Below are 22342 nucleotides of genomic sequence, written 5' to 3' on the forward strand. Positions count from 1 at the left end.
GGCAAAAGAATTTTCAATGATAATCGAGAGAGAAGGAGAATTCTGTAATAACTTGACCTCTGACCCAGGGCTATCGAAGACAAATATTCACAGGCCCAGACTGAGTGCAGCCCACGGGTTGGGAGGGTCACTCAGCCATCCTGTCTCTCCTCCACAGTCTTGTCCATGCTCAGGTGGCCCTGGAGAGGGAGCATGCGGTGCCCATCGGTACACTCGAGTCCTCCTGCAACCGATGGGTACCGCAGGGAAAGGAAAGTCTTATCGACACGAGTAATAATATTGTGATTTACATTATGAGTTTATTTTAGTTTAATAGGTGATGATGTTTAATTATATTAGTGGTGCCGCCTCAGTTTGAGGGGCACTTGTGCAGTTGCCTCTCTGTTGGTGGAACTGGGCCAATCCAGCATCACTTCTATTGATTTATTAAAATAAACCAAGACTTGACCAATTCTCGACATGCAATCAGCTATTGGACCTCAACAGGTCACTACAGACTGCATCAGGCTGTAGGGCAGTTATCCTGTTTAGATCTGAATCCAATCTCACTCTGAACAAGTCTCTAATCGTTTTCGGGTCTTGCACCAAAAGGATTATAAAAGAGCCCATGTACAGCTTTAAAACTAACAACAACCTGCACTTATGTAGCGCCTTTAACATTGTAAGATGACCCAAGGTGCTTCACAGAAAAGTTATCAAACACAATTTGACACTTTGAGTCACAAGTGGAGATATTAGAACAGGTGATCAAAAACTTGTCAAATAGATAGGTCTTAAAGAGCGTCTTACACGAGGACAAAAGCAAAATACTCCAGGTGCTGGAAATTTGAAATAAAAATAGAAAATTTTGGAAATACTCAGCAGGTCAGGCAGCATCTTGGAGATAGAAACACAGTTAACGTTTCAGGTCGATGAACTTTCGTCAGAATTTAATGTCGATGACCTTTCATCAGCGTCTGAAAGGAGGAGAGAGGCAGAGAGGAGGAGAGGCTCAGGGAGGATATCCCAGAGCTGAGGGCAAAGGCAGCTGAAGGCACAGCCAGCAATGGTGGAGCAATCGAAATCAGGGAGACGCAAGAGTCCACAATTGGAGCAGCGCAGAGATCTCGGAGCGTTGCAGGGTTGGAGGAGCCGAGGCAGGGGCGGAGTCGGGCAGTGGTATGGAGATGGAAATAGACTTCTTTCAGTTCAACATTATCAAAGCTCTTAATAAAATATAGCTCTGTATTTATCTGAAGTTGTAAAGTTTGATTAAATTTACATAGTTTGAATAGAATGTATGTTCTTTAGGTGTCTGTATATGTTTCTTTCATTATATTCTGTTTCAGTAAATCTTCAGTACATCAAAAAACAAAAGCTGAACTTGTCTTGTTCCCATAGACCCAGATAGTCTCCAGCCTGGAGCATCTCCCGATCACTGACCCAGTCTGTGTGAAAAACTTTCTGGAAACAACCAATTAGTAAGATTGTTGGATAGGCTATTGGTTTAGTTTAGCCACACCTGCTCCAATGGTTTTCAGGTGATGGCAGGCTGTGTGTATAAAAGGGGATCAGGGGACTCCCCACAGAGCACAGTTGAGCTGCAGTAGTTTGTATTATGGGGCAACTAGTGAAGGGTTTGGGGCTTCTGTTGGTTTTGATTGGAGCTGTTTATTGCTCTGATACTAGGCAGCGGTTTAGAAACTGGGACTTCCCATGGAGCATTGACAAGGCCACTCGTGTCCCTCCTGGCCCAGCTTTTGATTCCAGTTTTAGTAAGTCTGAGGGGCGAAGTGTGTCTCCACTGCAGACTGTGATGGTGCAGTGTGGAGAGCAGAACCTGCTGGTCAGAGTACAGATGGATTTATTTGGAACCAGGCACCTGATTAAAGCAGCTGATCTGACCCTGGGGTCAACAGGTTGTCGGCCAACTGGGGTCTACTCTCAGAACCACACCGTCCTATTTCATTATGGGCTCCATGAATGTGACAGCACAGTGAAGGTAATGTGATTCTTGATCTAAAACCTTCTGCAAACAATGGGCCCCTGGGAGGAGGAACACTGGCATAGATTAGTTGGCCTGAATGGACTATTTGTGCTGAACATTCTATGAAATATTTGGACCTGTAACAATATGATTTTAATGTAAGCTTTCATTTTGATTGGACTTCATGTTCAGAATATTTTAGAGGCTTGTTTAAATGAGATTCTCATTGAGGTTTCTTTCCCTGATTCAACCTTTTATTGATTGAATCAAAACTGGGCATCTGGACTGAAGTACAAGGTTATGAGACTGCCTTGAGCAATGTAATAGTGGAGGGTGAGATGAAGTGTTGCAGCTACATGAGTGACTTTTGTTTTTGCTGTACATTTGGTGGTTTAGGCTTGATTTTCTGAGATTGGTTGGGACACAGTTGGAGTTCCATGCTGTTTGTGACTTGTAGAAAGAATCATGGGAACTGTTTACTAAATATTCAAGGGTTCTTTATGCAAAAATGCTTGGAAAGATTGAGGCATTTTTCATCAAATTGAGGTGCCTCTAGAGTAAAGGCAGAACATGCTTATGGTGAAATTGTACTGAGGAAATCTAGACTGAAGACAATCCTTTTGAAGGAATTGTCAGGATTGTTTAAATTTGGAATGTTATGTCTTGCATAGTCAGACTAGATACTGCGAGCTCAAAGTAAGATGTGACCATAGTCCTTTTATTACAGATCAGAGTAGCCTGTGAGACCTCTTTTTTTTTTTTTTAAATATATAATGATGCTCCCATGGCATACTGGGTTACCTTGGGACTCCAGGGGATAAGTCCTCTGGTGGTTTGACATGGTATTTAAAGGTTTACATGCATCACCATAAGTGACCATAAAGTACTGAGGCCCAATGGAGCAGTTATCCCTAGTGCTGTCTTCCATCCCTAAACCCCTCTGCCTTTCTACCACTCCATCTGTTTATGGTACTTATTCAAACTTTGCTTAAGTGGCCAAGCCTTTCGTCAAATATCTTGCGTCGATTGGTGCCAAACTTTTTTTTTTGAACCTCCCGTGAAGTGCCTTAATGTTTTACGATGTCAAGTGAGTTATATAAATGCATAAGTGCTTGATTGAGGTTCCCTTCCCCCAGAGGCTGAAATATCTCTTCAAATGCATTTGGATAGGGCTGGGACTCTATAATAGAAGTATGAATTGCTGTGTGTTTCTCTAAACACTGCTCTCTTGTCCAAGAATAACTCCCGTGTTCTGTACCTGACCCTGACCAGATCACATTTTCTCTCCCAGATGACGGACGCCCTGCTGATTTACACCACCCACCTGTACTACAAGCCGAGCCATATTGGAGGAGTCATTGTGAGAACCAGTGGAGCAGTGGTCCCTATTGTGTGCCATTATCCCAGGTAAGGTGGATGATTGACAGGCTCTCCTTTCCTCCAACGGCGGTTGGGGGTGGTGGGGTTTGTGAATTGGAAGTTAAGCTGGCTGCCTTCCTTCCCAAAGGAAGAGGACAGTGAGCAGCAATGCGATCAAGCCCACCTGGGTCCCCTTCTCCTCCACCAAGGCAGGAGAGGGACGTCTGTCATTCTCCCTGCGTCTGATGACTGGTAAGTGATCGTCAATTGTCTACCATGCCTGTTTTACCCATTCCTTGGAATCAAGTGAGGAACCCAAAGCTTGTGTTCCTGTGCTCATTCTCTTTCCCTTTCCAGCTAACTGGAGTGCAGAGCGTACCTCCAATATCTACCACCTGGGTGACCTCATTCACATCGAGGCCTCTGTGATGACCGTGAACCACATGCCTCTGAAGCTCTATATTGACCGCTGTATAGCTACACTGAGCCCAGACCAGGACTCCACCCCCAGATACAACATTATTGACTTCAACGGGTAAGGTCTTTATCTGGGCTGCATAAGTCACACTCCTAACTGTTTGGCGGAGGGAATCCATTCTTAATGATGCAGCTCTTTCCGACCCTCTTTCCAGTTGCCTGTTGGACAGCCGAGATGAAGACTCTTTTTCTTCCTTCGTGTCACCACGAGATCACCTGGATAAGCTTCAGTTCAAGCTGGATGCATTCCGCTTCTTTGAAGACGACAGGGACTTGGTAAGAGGAGACCAGATGTTGAGATGGTGAGCGTTTGACACTGAGTAACTCCTGCATGTGTCTCCTGCAGATCTTCATCACTTGCCACCTGAAAGTAGCTGCAGCAGATCAAAGGCCAGATTCAGTCAACAAAGCTTGTTCCTTCCAGAAGCCAGCCAACCGGTGAGTGAATTCTAACCAACAATGGTGATCGTCTTTGGTCAGAATGCATCCATATGCCAATCGTGTGCTTCCTTGTTTGTTTAGATGGTCCCTGGTGACTGAATTGGACATGTCCATGGTGGAAGGATCTAATGAGGTTTGTGCCTGTTGTGATGGGGGCAACTGTGGAGCCTCGAGATTGCGATCTGGAGGAAGACTTCACTCCAGGGACAGGAGGGAAGTCCTATCTGAGCTGGGTATGTTGTGGTGGTATTGGGTGTTGGGGCTATTGTTCGATGTTTGTTTGTAACTGGATGGAATGAATTGTTGCAGAGTCGGAGCCTGTGTGGGAGGGTGAAGTTTCCCTTGGACCACTGATCGTTCTGGATGCTGATCTGAAGGACCTGGTCCATTCGATGGGAAGTGAAGCTGTCGAGACTCGTGAGGAGATTCCGAGTTCTTCTCCAGGTGAGTGTTGATTTTGAGAACCCAATTCCAGTCTAGTGACTCCTGACTCAATGGCTTCTCATTCTCTGCAGGTGAGGTGCTTCTGGTTGTGACGTTGGCAGTTGGGGCCCTGATCTCAGCCACTCTGGTGGCCGCCTTCCTCTTTAGGAAACACACCTGAATCCTTTCTCATTTGGGCTTTTCTATCATTTGTCAAAAAATGGAGTAATAAATTTGAAATGTGAAGTGCTTGAATTAGTCTTTGGTCTTGGTGTTTTGAACTTCAATTGTTTCAAAGGCCCTTTTGCCTGTGTTTAAATTCCACATTTCCCTTGTAACTGTTTTTATTAAAAAAAAAATGACTAAATTTCTAGTGCAGCTGCTTGTGCTATCATGATACTGGTCACGGCGACCATCCCACTCCCACTTTCCCTAATGAGCCCCCATTCTCTCCGACTGTTTCCAGCACATTAGTCGGTCCCGGTTCTCTGATTCAGTAAAATGGCCTTTTGCCCATCTGCAATATTTTACATCAGTTAAAGGCCACAGGGTTTTATTTTCATCCCAAATTGGTCCCAGTAGTGTGCAGATCATTGTTGGAAGGTTGAAATCCCAGCTGGAACATAATATTGAGTGAAAAATTGGGTCTGCCTATGTGGCCCTCCTTGGTAGAGCAAGGCTGCTAATGCTCACAGGTGAAGAATGAATGAGTTTAGGCAGCAAAGGGCAGCCAACACCCTTGTAACTATTGGTGTGAGTCAACCATTCAGCAGAGAAAATGAGGGCCAGGGTGGAGTTACTGCAGATTATATAAATGTGTTTGCAAACTGTTGCTGGTAATGGTGCCATTCAACTGGGCTTTCTCCCAAAAGACTGACTCACTGACCCTCGAAGCTCCTTTACTCCCTGCACCTGCTGCCTATTTCCTTTCCCCTTCACTTAATTGATAAACCTGACCGCACAAATAATACATGGGAGAAAAAATCCAAACTGAAGTGTAGCCTCGATTGGCTGATTTCAATAGTCGCAGGATACTTGAAGTGGGCTAGTGTTGCAGCTGCTGACGTATGCAGGAAGAGGATTTGGGAAGTGAGGGGTGAAATTCTTCCAGGAAAAGGAAGACCAACCAACGTAACATGGTGTTGGAACAAGTGGCGGTGGTGAGGGATGAATTATCATAAGCTGCGGAGAGATTAAGGTGGCAGACCAGTGCTGCCAGCTTTCTCCATTCAGTGAGCAGGTCCCTGGGCTTTGTGGCCGCTGCTGCCATCACAAACATTGGAGGGGGGGTGCAGTGTTGTGTTTGGATCACAGCCACCATTTTGCTTGGCTGGATTCCCACCTAATATGGCATGTTTTTTTTTTTAAAGCTGACTTATTAAAGTTTTTAAATCGGTGGTGAGAATCCTGAACCTACCACTGAGTGGTTGAAACAAATAGCATGGGTGTATATAGAGGGAGGTTGGACCAGCATGTCGGAGAAGGGATATGCTGCTAGATTTCAATGAAAGACTGGAGGAGACTCGAGTGGAGCATGGACTGATTGGGCAGAATGAACTGTTTCTGTGCTGTATATCCTGTGTAAAATCCCAGGCTGCTTGGCAAGCCATTTGCAATATTTTTGCAGACCATTGGTTGAGCACCTCTGATCTGAAAGACATGAGACCAGATTTGGAGGCCTAGATTTTACTGATTCTCACCACCTGCCACTTTGGGGTCAGTTGAAACTCAGCAGTACCTGAGTTTAAAAGGATGGAACCTGCACGCATGCAGCAGGGTAGGAGGCCACTTGACCCTTTTTGCCTATATTTAATATTGAAGCATGGAAAATAGGAGCAGTAGTAGGCTGTTTGATCCTGTACCACCATTCAATATGATGATGTCTGATCCTCTCTCTCTCCCCTCCTCACCATATTCCTGCTTTCTCTCCATACTCCTTTGTCTTGCTATATCTCAAATATATTCCATGACTTAATTTCCACAGCCTTCTGTGGTAGAGAATTCCACAGGTTCACCACCCTCTGAAGAAATTTCTCATGTCCTAAATTTCCTACCCCTTATCCTGAGACACTGACCCCTTGTTCTAGACTTCCCAGCCAGGGGCAATATCCAGTCTGTCCAACCCATCAAAATTTTATATATTTCACTGAGCTCTCCTCATTCTGCTAAACTCTAGTGAATACAGGCCTAGTTGACTGATTTCTCGCCTCATACGAGTCTTGCCATCCCAAGGAATCAGTCTGGTGACCCTTTGCTGCACTCCCTCTATGGAAAGTATAACCTTTAGTACTTTAAATCTATCATCTGGTGACTGACCCTTCTGCTAGAAAGTGTTCTCCTTCCCATTCCTTATGAAAACCTTCATAACTTTTTGAAAGTCTCTATTAAATCTCCACTCCTCTGGATTAAATATTGTGCCTTTAAATGGATGTAAGTAATAAGGAGCTGCTGCCATCTTTCTGCAGAAGGTAGATGGGGTTACAGACATCCAGCATTCAGTCAGCCAGGAAGTTGTGTGAGCAGGTTCTAGTCTCTCTCCAGTGCCAAGGGAATAGACCAAAGCAGCATCTCCTTAATTGGCCACTGCAGATAGGTATGTTTTGGCCTCTGTGTACTGTAACTTCACTAAATGTGATCCATATTTAATATCCCTCAAGGGTTAGTTGTAATTGTCTTAATTTTCTATGGGTACATAAAGAAAGAATAGTTAAGGTAAATGTTGGCCCCCTAGAGAATGAGACTGGGGAACAGGGAAATGGCAGACATTGAACAAATATTTTGTAATCTTCGGTAGACAATTTTTTACTGCTCCAATGATTGACCTGGACCTTATATATTTGTCACTGGTCACCATCCAGCACCTGATGGCCTACCTGCAGTAAACTGGCTGCTGTGCATTCTCCCTGCCCCACAGGGGACAATGGAAAGCGTTGTGACGTCAAGGAAGCCATGCCCCTGTCACACCCTGCTCCCGGAGGCAGGTGGACTCATGTTGCCCAAAGATGGCACCTAAAACTCACTGCAACCCCCGACAGTAAAAAAAGCCCTTCCACCCAAAGGTGCCCCGCCGCCGACTCGGTAGCCAAATCTCTCCACCCGCACATGTACTTGAGTAAGTCTGCAGGGAGGTTGTGCGCTGCCCAGGACGCTCCTCCATCCTCCGCAGTGGCTGTGAAACACGTCTGTCCACCAGTAATCTCCCACATGGAAGGTTACTGCACAAGATAAAAGTTCACGGGGTTGGGGGTAATATATTAGCATGGATAGAGGATTGGCTAACAAGAGTCGGGATAAATGGGTAATTTTCCACTTGGCGAACAGTAACTAGTGGGGTGCTGCAGGGATCGGTGCTGGGTCCTCAACTATGTACAATCTATTAATGACTTGGATGAAAGGACCGAGTGTAATGTAGCCAAGTTTGCTGATACAAAGATGGGTGGGAAAGCAAATTGTGAGGAGGACACAATCTGCAAAGGGATATAGACAAGCTAAGTGGGCAAAAATTTAGCAGCTGGAGTATAATGTGGGAAAATGTAAGGTTATCCACTTTGGCAGCAATAATTGAGAAGCAAATTATAATTTTAAATGAAGATAAATTGCAAAATGCTGCGGGGCGGGGGGGTCCTTGTGCAAGAAACAAAGTTAGTATGCAGCGACAGCAAGTAATCAGGAAGGCAAATGGCATGTTGGCCTTTATTGCAAGAGGGATAGAGTATCGAAGCAGGGAAGTCCTGCTACAACTGTACAGGGTATTGGTGAGGCCACACCTGGATTACTGTGTACAGTTTTGGTCTCAGTATTTAAGGAAGGATATACTTGCATTGGAGGTTGTTCAGAGAAAGTTTACTAGGTTGATTCTGGCGCTAAGGGGGTTGACTTATGAAAGTAGGTTGGGCCTATATCATTGGCGTTCAGAAGAATGTGAGATATTGACAAGATAATGAGAGCTTGACCAGGTGGATGCAGAGGACTTAGTCTCAGAATAGGGGGCTGCCCATTTAAAACTGAGATGAGGAATTTCTTCTCGAGTGTTGTAAATCTATGGAACTCTCTGTCCCAGAGCGCTGCAGTCATTGAATATATTTAAGCTGGTGATAGGTTTTTGAGCGGGCAGGGAAGGGAGCTGAGTTCATTATCAGGTCAGCCATGATCTTATTAATTGGTGGAGCATGCTCGAGGGACCAGGTTGCCAACTCCTGCACCTATTATTCTCATACTACTTCTGGGCTCCCTGACTAGAGGAAATATTTTTCCCCACCAATTCCTTTTAACCTACATCTCAATTCGATCACCCTTTTTCCTTCTTTACTCAAGGAATACGAACCTAGTCGAAGCAGCCTGTTTGTATAATTTAGCCCTAGTATCATTCTGATAAATATTGGCCAGAACATGTAGAGGACTGACCTCTTTTCAATAGTCCCATCGGATATTTTACGGCCGCTAGAGAGGCCAGATGGAGCCACGGTTGAACGTCCCATCAGAAAGACGCACCTCTACCAATGCAGTGCTCCTTCAGTATTCAACTAGTGTTGGCCTGGATTTTGTGCTGCAGTCTCTGGAGTGGGATTTGCATACATGATCTTCTGACCTCAGGTAGGGGTGCTACCTACTGAGGCAAATTCAATGTCTGATCTCCTCTGTACTAAACATTGTTAATGGTACTGAGGCCAACAGAGCAGAAAATCCCAGATTCGATGCTTGGTCTGCTCAGTGTTTGCCAATCTCAGCAAGGGGAGCAGTGTGGGGGAATAGAGTTGGCCTCTGACTCTTGGCTAGTGCGGTGGCAAGTTAGCTGAAGATTCTTGCTCCTGATCACCATCCGGACATCCTGTCTGGAAAGTGCAGTTATGAGGAGTGGATTCAAATTTCTGCTGCTGTTTTCCAATCCTCAACCCAACACTCCCTCAATATCCCTTTCCCAACTCCACCCCTAGGCTGGAATCAGTATAAAACTCCCCTTGGGCTGTACTTGTAAACTTTTTGTATATATAAAGCACCATGATCTGAAAACACCATGTAATGCAAGTTCTGTTCAGTAATGTATGTTGCAAAGAAATCTAACTGTAACCTCACCCATTCCATGTACTGTAATTTGATGACTGTATTACAATGTATCCTGAATTGTACCTCTGCAATGTAAAGCAAGCAAATGTATTGAATGGAACCGCTGTCAGTATCCAACTGTATTGTATTAAATTGCTGACCACATCCAACTGTACTGAACTGCTTTTCAATGTATTTTGAATATAAAAATTTACAAGTATACTTGGAAATGAAACAAAAACTCCACTTCCCTACCCTACCACGGTCAAGTAACGAAAACATGCATTGGCTGGGCATACAAGAACAGCAGCCAATCAGGGTGAGGAATCTCTGAATCAATGCCTTCAGGCAAGGAGAACATTGGAGTGGGGAACAAAAAGACCCAAACTAAAACAAATTGAGCTTTCTTCTTTGGGCTTTTGGGATTCAAGGTATGGATTTGACCCAGCCTGATGAAATGGAAGACTCTATACTCTTTTTCTCCCTTTCTTTTTTTTTTACTCCCTACTGCCTTTACTGGTTAGAGGATAATCTCCACTCTTCCCAACCCAGACCCACAGCACAAAACTAACTCTCAATCAGGTGCTTAAAAATGGTCGTTCTCACTCTCCCAGCTCACAAGGAGTGTCTAGTGTGAGATGGGGTAATGCCACACTGGTATAGGGGTTCTTGCCCATGTCCGCGCAGTGTTAATTTTCATTGTTGGGGTCAGCATTCCTCTTCCCAAATCTCCAACCACCATTGTAAAAGGTCTGGGAATCTGGTTCGAAAATGAAATTGTGGGGAAAACTGGCCCGCCCTGGATTACCCTGGAGTCTACACAAAATAAAGATAAATCTCCACGACACTGCTGCAAGCAGAAAAATCACAGGAGCATTAAAATAAATTGTCGTCTTCATTTTCTCTGAGTACTTCTGTTTATTGATGATAAAAATATTGGAGAAAGGATAAAATGGTTATCTGACTGGGAATCAAGAATCACCTGCGTGGGTAAGGAAATGACTCCGCTCTCCAATCAGGATGGGAAGGTGGGGTGCCCTCAGGATGAACGTGTTGGTGGAGGGGTTGGAGGTCATGTGATGAAACCTCCAGGAATATGTCCAAAGAGGAGTTGGCCGTTCTGCCTGGGTATCGGAACACTCCGACTGGGTTACCGCCTCCGCATCTTATTCATTCATAGAGTAGCTTTATATATTACACGAGTCGATCTCTCCTGGTGTTGTTCATGGGAAGTCCAGGATCTCTTTCTTGATAACTATAGGGGCCCTGTGGAAGATTATACATAATAGAGGCCCAACTGGTCAGCCATGGTGCAATAGGTAACATGCTCGCACCTCAGTCAGAAGGTTGTGGGTTCAAGTCCCACTTGAGGGAGTTGAGCAGGTGATCCAGGCCAACACTTCCAGTGCAGTACTGAGAGAGTGCTGCACTGTCGGAGGTGCCGTCTTACGGATAAGACATTAAACTGAGACTCTGCCTGTAATTCTGTCATTACAACTGTGACCACACTTCAAAAATTCTTTGTTGACTGTAAAGTGCTTTTGGATGTTCCGTGGTTGTGAAATGTGCTATATAGACACAAGGGGCGAGATCTTCGGCTTTCCGTCTTCAGGGTGAAAACAGAGGCGAGGCAGGAAATTTACTGCCCAATTAACGTTAGCGATTAATTGCTTAACTTTCAACATTTGGGCTCTGTGCCAGAGGTGGAGCGCAAAGGGAGGCGTTGAACTACTTTTGCAGCACAAAAACAGGAACCTCGCCAACTTTAGTGCGGGGCCAGGAGCGCTGAGAGAGAGGCCTTGGGAGGGGAAAAAACGTCAAAAAATCATTAAAGAAACATTGCCAACACCCTTATCTCACAAATTGCTGCAAAAATGAAAACATTAAAAATTTTAACTTACCTTTTTTCCAGTTTATCCAACTCACCACCGCCGACAGGGCTGTGTTTTCGCTGGTGGTCATCGTGGGGCGCGTTTCGCGGCATACGGGTCGAGTGAGACTCGAAACTCGCAGCGGTGTCACAATGTGAGCCGGTGCACACCTGGCGCAGCTCTCCCCGGTGTTTCTAAGCATCGCCGCCGCAAAAAACGAATCGAGGATCGCGACAGGGTGAAAAACAGCAGACCGACAGATTTTTCGCCGCGGAGGGTCAAAACCTGGCAAAAACCCGATCGCAAATGACCCCAAAATCCAGCCCAAGTTCTTTCTTTCTTTTCACTGGGTGTACAAATGGATTGTCCATTTTACCATAGTAGAACCACACTAAAACATGCACATCGGGACACTTCCTCCAATGGGGCCGCGCCACACTACCTGAGCACAGCTTCTGCCGAAACCAAACCACAAGTTCCTGAGGCGGCGGTTAATCCCCCCAATAAACCACAGCCAGCTTCCTCCACATCTTCCTGCCAAGGTCATGAACAACACAGCACAGCACTCCATAAACCAATTAATCAGCAAGGCCAGGAATTATAGCAGGGCATTGGTTGACTTTCCCCCCTTCCATAACCGACACTAAGGCAAATTGATCAACACCATGGGCCAAGATTAGTAAGCTCAGGACAAGTTCAGAAGTTGAATGTGGTGTCTGCTTGCCTGTCTGGTTCAGTTCCACCCTGTCCATCCTGAGTGAGCTATTGGGTCGTAGATCAGGAGCTGGGATTCCAGGGCAGGGACTAAGGAGTGAGCAGGGGAAGGTGGGAGAGGGGGCGGAGGGCTCCGGGGAGGTCCCAGAGTAACAGAAGAGGGTGGGGGCGGGAAGGTAGGGGAAGGGGATGGGGGGCAGGGACAGTTGCAGGGGGTGGGGTCTGGACCAGCTGGTTTGGCAGGGCTCGGACAGGGGGTGGGGAACAGTGCGAGTGGTGAGGTGCTGGGGCACATTGTGACCAGTTGAAGGGGAAAGGTGTGGGAATAGGGACGGGGGGTGGGTGGGGCTAGGAGGTAGGTAACAGACATTGGGGTGCAGGAATTGTGGATGGGGTGGGGTCAGTAGGTGGCAGCATCAGTGGGGGGAGGGGGCAGGGGATAGTTAGCAGGGTGCTGGAATTGGGGATGTGGGTGAGCTCAGGAGCCAGGAGTGGGAGAGGAGGGAAGCTCAAGTGGCAAAAGAATTTTCAATAATAATCGAGAGAAAAGAAGAATTCTGTAATAACTTGACCTCTGACCCAGGGCCTGGCGAAGACAAATATTCACAGGCCCAGACTGAGTGCAGCCCACGGGTTGGGATGGTTCACTCAGCCTTCCTGTCTCTCCTCCTCGGTCTTGTCCATGCTCAGGTGGCCCTGGAGAGGGAGCATGCGGTGCCCATTGGTACACTCGAGTCCTCCTGCAACCGATGGGTACCGCAGGGAAAGGAAAGTCTTATCGACACGAGTAATAATATTGTGATTTACATTATGAGTTTATTTTAGTTTAATAGGTGATGATGTTTAATTATATTAGTGGTGCCGCCTCAGTTTAAGGGGCATTTGTGCAGCTGCCTCTCTGTTGGTGGAACTGGGCAATCCAGCATCACTTCTATTGATTTATTAAAATAAACCAAGACATGACCAATTCTCCACATGCAATCAGCTATTGGACCTCAACAGGTCACTACAGACTGCATCAGGCTGTAGGGCAGTTAACCTGTTTAGATCTGAATCCGATCTCACTCTGAACAAGTCTCCAATCGTTTTAGGGTCTTGCACCAAAAGGATTGTAAAAGAGCCCATGTACAGCTTTAAAACTAACAACAACCTGCACTTATGTAGCACCTTTAACATCATAAGATGACCCAAGGAGCTTCACAGGAAAGTTATCAAACACAATTTGACACTGAGTCACAAGTGGAGATATTAGAACAGGTGATCAAAAACTTGTCAAATAGATAGGTCTTAAAGAGCGTCTTACAGGAGGACAAAAGCAAAATACTCCAGGTGCTGGAAATTTGAAATAAAAATCAAAAATTTTGGAAATACTCAGCAGGTCAGGCAACATTTTGGAGAGAGAAACACAGTTAACGTTTCAGGTCGATGAACTTCCATGAGAATTTAATGTCGATGACCTTTCATCAGCGTCTGAAAGGAGGAGAAATGCAGAGAGGAGGAGAGGTTCAGGGAGGATATCACACAGCTTAGGGCAAAGGCAGTTGAAGGCACAGCCACCAATGTTGGAGCAATCGAAATCAGGGAGATGCAAGAGTCCACAATTGGAGGAGTGCAGAGATCTCGGAGCGTTGCAGGGTTAGAGGACCCGAGGCAGGGGCGGAGTCGGGCAGTGGTACAGAGATGGAAATAGACTTCTTTCAGTTCAACATTATCAAAGCTCTTAATAAAATATAGCTCTGTATTTATCTGAAGTTGTAAAGTATGATTACATTTACATAGTTTGAATAGAATGTATGTTCTTTAGGTGTCTGTATATGTTTCTTTCATTATATTCTGTTTCAGTAAATGTTCAGTACATCAAAAAACAAAAGCTGAATTTGTCTTGTTCCCAGAGACCCAGATAGTCTCCAACCTGGAGCATCTCCCGATCACTGAACCAGTCTGTGTGAAAAACTTTCTGGAAACAACCAATTAGTAAGAATGTTGAATAGTCTATTGGTTTAGTTTAGCCACACCTGCTCCAATTGTTTTCAGGTGATGGCAGGCTGTGTGTATAAAAGGGGATCAGGGGACTCCCCACAGAGAACAGTTGAGCTGCAGTAGTTTGTATTATGGGGCAACTAGTGAAGGGTTTGGTGCCGCTATTGGTTTTGATCGGAGTGGTTTGTTGCTAGATACCAGGCAGCAGTTTAGAAACTTGGACTTCCCATGGAGCATTCAGAAGGCCACTCGTGTCCCTCCAGGCCCAGCTTTTGGTTCTGGTTTCAGTAAGTCTGAGGGGCGAAGTGTGTCTCCACTGCAGACTGTGATGGTGCAGTGTGGAGAGCAGAACCTGCTGGTCAGTGTACAGATGGATTTATTTGGAACCAGGCACCTGATTAAAGCAGCTGATCTGACCCTGGGGTCAACAGGTTGTCGGCCAACTGGGGTCTAGTCTCAGAACCACACCGTCCTATTTCATTATGGGCTCCATGAATGTGACAGCACAGTAAAGGTAATGTGATTCTTGATCTAAAACCTTCTGCAAACAAAGGGCCCCTGGGAGGAGGAACACTGGCATGGACTAGTTGGGCTGAATGGACTGTTTGTGCTGAACATTCTATGAAATATATGGACCTGTAACAATATGATTTTAATGTAAGCTTTCATTTTGATTGGGCTTTATGTTCAGAATATTTTAGTGAGGCCTGTTTAAATGAGATACTCATGGAGGTTTCTTTCCCTGATTCAACCTTTTATTGATTGAAAATAAACTGGTCATCTGGACTGAAGTACATGGTTACTAGACTGTCTTGAGCAATGTAACAGGTGGAGGTTGAGATGAAGGATTGTGGTGACATGGGTGACTTTTTTTGATTTACATTTGCTGGTTTAGTTTTGATTTGAGATTGGTTGGGACACAGTTGGAGTTCCATGCTATTTTTGACTTGTAGAAAGAATCATGGGAACTGATTGCTAAATATTCAAGTGTTCTTTATGCAAAAATGCTTGGAAAAATTGAGGCATTTTTCATCAAATTAAGCTGCCCCTAGAGTAAAGGCAGAACATGCTTATGGTGAAATTGTACTGAGGAAACCTAGACTGAAGACAATCCTTTGAAGGAATTCTCAGGATTGTTGAAATTTGGAATGTTATGTCTTGAATAGTCAGACTAGATATGGCAAGCTCAAAGTAAGCTGTGACCATAGTCCTTTTTATTACAGATCAGAGTCCCCTGAGACCTATTGATATATAAAAATATAATATATTATTTACAGCTTTATATGCATCACCATGTGACCATAAAGTACTGAGACCCAATGGAGCAGTTATCCCTGGTGCTGTCTTCCATCCCTAAACCCCTCTGCCTTTCTACCACTCCATCTGTTTATGGCACTTATTAAAACTTTGTGGCCAAGCCTTTGGTCAAATATCTTGTGTTGATTTGGTGCCAAACTTTTTTTCTGAACCTCCCTGTGAAGTGCCTTAATGTTTTACAATGTCAAGTGAGTTTTATATAAATGCACAAGTGCTTGATTGTGGTTCACTTCCCCCAGAGGCCTACAATATCTCTTCAAATGGATTTGGATAGGGCTGGGACTCTAATTAATAGAAGTATGAATTGCTGTGTGTGTTTCTCCAAACACTGCTCTCTTGTCCAAGAATAACTCCCTTGTTCTGTACCTGACCAGATCACATTTTCTCTCCCAGATGACGGATGACCTGCTGATTTACACCAGCCACCTGTACTACAGGCCAAGCCATATTGGAGTCATTGTGAGAACCAGTGGAGTAGTTGTCCCTATTGTGTGCCATTATCCCAGGTAAGGTGGATGATTGACAGGCTCTCCTTTTCTCTGATGGGGTAGTGAATTGGAAGTAAAACTTGCCTTGCTCCTTCCCACAGGAAGAGGACAGTGAGCAGCAATGCGATCAAGCCCACCTGGGTCCCCTTCTCCTCCACCAAGGCAGGAGAGGGACGTCTGTCATTCTCCCTGCGTCTGATGACTGGTAAGTGATCGTCAATTATCTACCATGCATGTTTTACCCATTCCTTGGAATCAAGTGAGGAACCCAAAGCTTGTGTTCCTGCTCTCATTCCCTTTCCCTTTCCAGCTAACTGGAGTGCAGAGCGTACCTCCAATATCTACCACCTGGGTGACCTCATTAACATCGAGGCCTCTGTGATGACCATGAACCACATGCCTCTGAAGCTCTATATTGACCGCTGTATAGCTACACTGAGCCAAGACCAGGACTCTACCCCCAGATACAACATTATTGACTTCAACGGGTAAGGTCTTTATCTGGGCTGCATATGTCACTCTCATAACTGTTTGGCGGAGGAAATCCATTCTTAATGATGCAGCTCTTTCTGACCCTCTTTCCAGTTGCCTGTTGGACAGCCGAGACAAAGACTCCTTTTCTTCCTTCGTGTCACCGCAAGATCACCTGGAGAAGCTTCAGTTCAAGCTGGATGCATTCCGCTTCTTTGAAGACGACAGGGACTTGGTAAGAGGAGACCAGATGTTGAGACAGTGAGCGTTTGACACTGAGTAACTTGTGCATGTGTCTCCTGCAGATCTTCATCACTTGCCACCTGAAAGTAGCTGCAGCAGATCAAAGGCCAGATTCAGTCAACAAAGCTTGTTCCTTCCAGAAGCCAGCCAACCAGTGAGTGAAATCTAACCAACAATGGTGATCCTCTTTGGTCAGAATGAATCCATATGCCAATGGTGTGCTTCCTTGTTTGTTTAGATGGTCCCTGGTGACTGAATTGGACCTGTCCATGGTGGAAGGATCTAATGAGGTTTGTGCCTGTTGTGATGGGGGCAACTGTGGAGCCTCGAGATTGCGATCTGGAGGAAGACTTCACTCCAGGGGCAGGAGAGAGGTCCTATCTGAGCTGGGTATGTTGTGGTGGTATTGGGTGTTGGGGCTATTGTTTGTTGTTTGTTTGTAACTGGATGGAATGAATTGTTGCAGAGTCGGAGCCTGTGTGGGAGGATGAAGTCTCCCTTGGACCCCTGTTCATTCTGGATGCTGATCTGAAGGACCTGGTTCATTCGATGGGAAGTGAAGCTGTCGAGACTCGTGAGGAGATTCCGAGTTCTTCTCCAGGTGAGTGTTGATTTTGAGAACCCAATTCCAGTCTAGTAACTCCTGACTCAATGGCTTCTCATTCTCTGCAGGTGAGGTGCTTCTGGTTGTGACGTTGGCAGCTGGGGCCCTGATCTCAGCCACTCTGGTGGCTGCCTTCCTCTTCAGGAAACTCACCTGAATCCTTTCTCCCATTTGGGCTTTTCCATCATTTGTCAAAAAATGTAGTAATAAATTTGAAATGTGACTTGCTTGAATTAGTCTTTGGTCTTGGTGTTTTGAACTTCAGTTGTTTCCAAGGCCCTTTTGCCTGTGTTTAAATTCCACATTTCCCTTGTAATGGTTATTAAAAAAAAAAAAATTAATAAAATCCTAGTGCAGCTGCTTGTGCTATCATGATACTGGTCACGGCACCATCCCACTCCCACTTTCTCTAATGAGCCTCCATTCCCTCCGACTGTTTCCAGCACATTAGTCGGTCCCGGTTCTCTAATTTAGTGAAATGGCCTTTTGCCCATCTGCAATATTTTACATCAGTTAAAGGCCACAGGGTTTTTTTTCTTCATCCCAAATTGGTCCCAGTAGTGTGCAGATCACTGTTGGAAGGTTGAAATCCCAGCTGGAACACAATATTGAGTGAAGAATTGGGTCTGCCTGTGAGACCCTCCTTGGTAGAGCAAGACTGCTAATACTCACAGGTGAAGAATGAATGAATTTAGGCAGCAAAGGGCAGCTAACACCCTTGTAACTATTGGTGTGAGTCAACCATTCAGCAGAGAAAATGAGGGCCAGGGTTGAGTTACTGCAGATTATATATATAAATATGTTTGCAAACTGTTTCTGTTTTGTTGGTAATGATGCCATTCAACTGGGCTTTTTCCCAAAAGCCAGTGACTCACTGACCCTAGCAGCTCCTTTACTCCCTGCACCTGCTGCCTATTTCCTTTCCCCTTCATTTGATTGACAAACCTGGGCGCACAAATAATACATGGGAGAAAAATTCCAAGCTGAAGTGGAGCCTCTTGGCTGATTTCAATAGTCGCAGGATACTTGAAGTGGGTTAGTGTTGCAGCTGGTGACTTCTGCAGGGAGAGGATTTGGGGAGTGAGGAGTGAAGTTCTTCCAGAAAAAGGAAGACCAACCAACATAACATGGTGTTGGAACAAGTGGTGGTGGTGAGGTATGAATTATCATTACCGGTTCTGGGGGAGGTGGGACCAGTACAAACCAAATGGTCTGCACCTGGGCAGGACCGGAACAAATGTCCTAGGGGGAGTGTTTGCTAGTGCTGTTGGGGAGGAGTTAAACTAATATGGCAGGGGGATGGGAACCAATGCAGGGAGACAGGGAAACAAAAAGGAGACTAAAGCAAAAGACAGAAAGGAGATGAAGAAAAGTAGAGGGCAGAGAAACCCAAGGCAAAGAACAAAAAGGGCCACTGTACAGCAAAATTCTAAAAGGACAAAGGGTGTTTAAAAAAACAAGCCTGAAAGCTTTGTGTCTTAATGTAAGGAGTATCTGTAATAACGTGGATGAATTAAGTATGCAAATAGATGTTAACAAATGATGTGATTGGGATTAGAGACGTGGCTCCAGGATGATCAGGGCTTGGAACTCAACTTCCAGGGGTATTCAACATTCAGGAAGGATAGATTAAAGGAAAAGAAGGTGGGGTAGCATTGCTGGTTAAGGAGGAGATTAATGCAATAGTTGGGAAGGACATTAGCTTGGATGATGTGGAATCTATATGGGTAGAGCTGCAGAACACCAAAGGGCAAAAAATGTTAGTGGGAGTTGTGTACAGACCTCCAAACAGTAGTGATGTTGGGGAGGGCATCAAACAGGAAATTAGGGGTGCATGCAATAAAGGTGCAGCAGTTATAATGGGTGACTTTAATATGCACATAGATTGGGCTAACCAAACTGGAAGCAATACGGTGGAGGATTTCCTGGAGTGCATAAGGGATGGTTTTCTAGACCAATATGTTGAGGAACCAACTAGGGGGGAGGCCATCTTAGACTGGGTGTTTAATGAGAGGATTAATTAGCAATCTTGTTGTGCGAGGCCCCTTGGGGAAGAGTGACCATAATATGGTTGAATTCTGCATTAGGATGGAGAATGTAAGTGTTAATTCAGAGACCATAGTCCAGAACTTGAAGGGTAACTTTGAAGGTATGAGGTGTGAATTGGCTAGGATAGATTGGCGAATGATACTTAAGGGGTTGACTTGGATGGGCAATGGCAGACATTTAGAGACCGCATGGATGAATTACAACAATTGTACATTCCTGTCTGGTGTAAAAATAAAAAAGGGAAGGTGGCTATCAAGGGGAAATCAGGGATAGTATTAAAGCCAAGGAAGTGGCATACAAATTGGCCAGAAATAGCAGCGAACCCAGGGACTGGCTGAAATTTAGAACTTGGCAGAGGCAGACAAAGGGTTTGATTAGGGCAGGGAAAATGGAGTACGAGAAGAAGCTTGCAGGAAACATTAAGACGGATTGCAAAAATTTCTATAGATATGTAAAGAGAAAAAGGTTAGTGAAGACAAACTTGGGTCCCCTGCAGTCAGAATCTGGGAAGTCATAATGGGGAACAAAGAAATGGCAGACCAATTGAACAAGTACTTTGGCTCGTTATTCACTCAGGAGGACACAAACAACCTTCCAGATATAAAAGGGGTTAGAGGGTCTAGTAAGGAGGAGGAACTGAGGGAAATCCTTATTAGTCGGGAAATTGTGTTGGGGCAATTGATGGGATTGAAGGCCGATAAATCCCCAGGGCCTGATGGACTGTATCGCAGAGTACTTAAGAAGGTGGCCTTGGAAATAGCGGATGCATTGACAGTCGTTTTCTGACATTCCATTGATTCTAGATCAATTCCTATCGAGTGGAGGGTAGCCAATGTAACCCCACTTTTTAAAAAAAAGAGGGAGAGAAAGCAGGGAATTATAGACTGGTCAGCCTGACATCGGTAGTGGGTAAAATGATGGAATCAAGTATTAAGGATGTCACAGCAGCGCATTTGGAAAGCGGTGACATGATGGGTCCAAGTCAGCATGGATTTGTGAAGGAGAAATCATGCTTGACAAATCTTCTGGAATTTTTTGAGCATGTTTCCAGTAGAGTGGACAAAGGAAAACCAGTTGATGTGGTATATTTGGACTTTCAGAAGGCTTTTGACAAGGTCTGACACGAGATTAATGTGCAAAATCAAAGTACATGGGATAGTTGGGGGTTGTGTGCTGACATGGATTGAGAACTGGTTGTCAGACAAGAAGCAAAGAGTAGGAGTAAATGGGTACTTTTCAGAATGGCAGGCAGTGATTAGTGGGGTACCGCAAGGTTCTGTGCTGGGGCCCCAGCTGTTTACACTGTACATTAATTTAGACGAGGGGATTAAATGTAGTATCTCCAAATTTGCAGATGACATTAAGTTGGGTGGCAGTGTGAGCTGCGAGGAGGCTGCTATGAGGCTGCAGAGCGACTTGGATAGGTTAGGTGAGTGGGCAAATGCATGGCAGATGAAGTATAATGTGGATAAATGTGAGGTTATCCACTTTGGTGGTAAAAACAGAGACAGACTATTATCTGAATGGTGACAGATTAGGAAAAGGGGAGGTGCAATGAGACCTGGGTGTCATGGTACATCAGTCATTGAAGGTTGGCATGCAGATACAGCAGGTGGTTAAGAAAGCAAATGGCATGTTGGCCTTCATAGCGAGGGGATTTGAGTACAGGGGCAGGGAGGTGTTGCTACAGTTGTACAGAGCCTTGGTGAGTCCACACCTGCAGTATTGTGTACAATTTTGGTCTCCTGAATGGCTTGTATTCATTGGAGTTCAGAAGAAGGAGAGGGGACCTCATCGAAACGTTTAAAATTCTGATGGGTTTAGACAGGTTAGATGCAGGAAGAATGTTCCCAATGTTGGGGAAGTCCCAAGCCAGGGGTCACAGTCTAAGGATAAGGGGTAAGCCATGTCGGACCGAGATGAGAAACTTCTTCACCCAGAGAGTGGTGAACCTGTGGAGTTCTCTACCACAGAAAGTTGTTGAGGCCAATTCACTAAATATATTCAAAAAGGAGTTAGATCGAGTCCTTACTACTAGGGGATCAAGGGGTATGGTGAGAAAGCAGGAATGGGGTACTGAAGTTGCATGTTCAGCCATGAGCTCATTGAATGGCCGCCTCCTGCACCTATTTGCTATGTTTCTGTTTCTATAAGCTGCGGGGAGTGGAGGGTGGAGAGATTAAGGTGGCAGACCAGTGCTGCCAGCTTTCTCCCTTCAGTGAGCAGGTCCCTGGGCTTAGTGGCCGCTGCTGCCATCACAAACATTGGAGCGGGGTCTGGGGGACAGTGTTGTGTTCGGATCACAGCCACCTTTTTGCTCGGCTGGATTTCCCACCTAATATGGTGGGTTTTTTAAAGCTGACTTATTAAAGTTTTTTAAAATCGGAGAATGCTGAACCTACTACCACTGAGTGGTTGAAACAAATAGCATGGATGTATATAAAGGGAGGTTGGACCAGCATGTCGGAGAAGGGATATGCTGCTAGATTTCAATGAAAGACTGGAGGAGGCTCGAGTGGAGCATGGACTGATTGGACAGAATGAACTGTTTCTGTGCTGTATATCCTGTGTAAAATCCCAGGCTGCTTGGCAAGCCCTTTGCAATATTTTTGCAGACCATTGGTTGAGAACCTCTGATCTGAAAGACATGAGACCAGATTTGGAGGCCTAGATTTTACTGATTCTCACCACCTGCCACTTTGGGGTCAGTTGAAACTCAGCAGTACCTGAGTTTAAAAGGATGGAACCTGCACGCATACAGCACAGTAGGAGGCCACTTGACCCTTTCTGCCTATATTCAACATAGAAGCATGGAAAATAGGAGCAGTAGTAGGCTGTTTGATCCTGTACCACCATTCAATATGATAATGTCTGATCCTCTCTACACCATATTCCT

The 22342-nt window shown here is 45.2% G+C and overlaps 1 protein-coding gene and 1 pseudogene across 1 annotated transcript; both read left to right on the forward strand.

Moving 5' to 3' along the window:
- Positions 1 to 1045: 1045 nt before the first annotated feature.
- On the forward strand, positions 1046 to 7894 carry LOC139241583 (zona pellucida sperm-binding protein 3-like). Its single transcript, XM_070870062.1, has 10 exons — positions 1046 to 1158; positions 1669 to 1981; positions 3258 to 3373; positions 3474 to 3577; positions 3683 to 3860; positions 3958 to 4078; positions 4149 to 4240; positions 4325 to 4476; positions 4553 to 4687; positions 7581 to 7894. The coding sequence occupies exons 1-10, from the start codon at positions 1046 to 1048 to the stop codon at positions 7892 to 7894; spliced, it is 1638 nt and encodes a 545-aa protein (XP_070726163.1).
- A 6708-nt stretch (positions 7895 to 14602) lies between these two features.
- On the forward strand, positions 14603 to 17554 carry LOC139241584 (zona pellucida sperm-binding protein 3-like; annotated as a pseudogene).
- Positions 17555 to 22342: the final 4788 nt, after the last annotated feature.

This window comes from Pristiophorus japonicus, unplaced genomic scaffold, assembly GCF_044704955.1.
Source record: "Pristiophorus japonicus isolate sPriJap1 unplaced genomic scaffold, sPriJap1.hap1 HAP1_SCAFFOLD_1115, whole genome shotgun sequence".
Taxonomy (NCBI): Eukaryota; Metazoa; Chordata; class Chondrichthyes; family Pristiophoridae; genus Pristiophorus; species Pristiophorus japonicus.

Coding starts and splice junctions, on each gene's coding strand:
- LOC139241583 (XM_070870062.1), top strand. CDS start 1,046: ATGGTGGAGCAATCGAAATCAGGGAGACGCAAGAGTCCACAATTGGAG. Junction 1,159..1,668: donor AGGGGCGGAGTCGGGCAGTG/GTATGGAGATGG, acceptor CTCTGATACTAG/GCAGCGGTTTAGAAACTGGG. Junction 4,241..4,324: donor TTCCAGAAGCCAGCCAACCG/GTGAGTGAATTC, acceptor TTGTTTGTTTAG/ATGGTCCCTGGTGACTGAAT.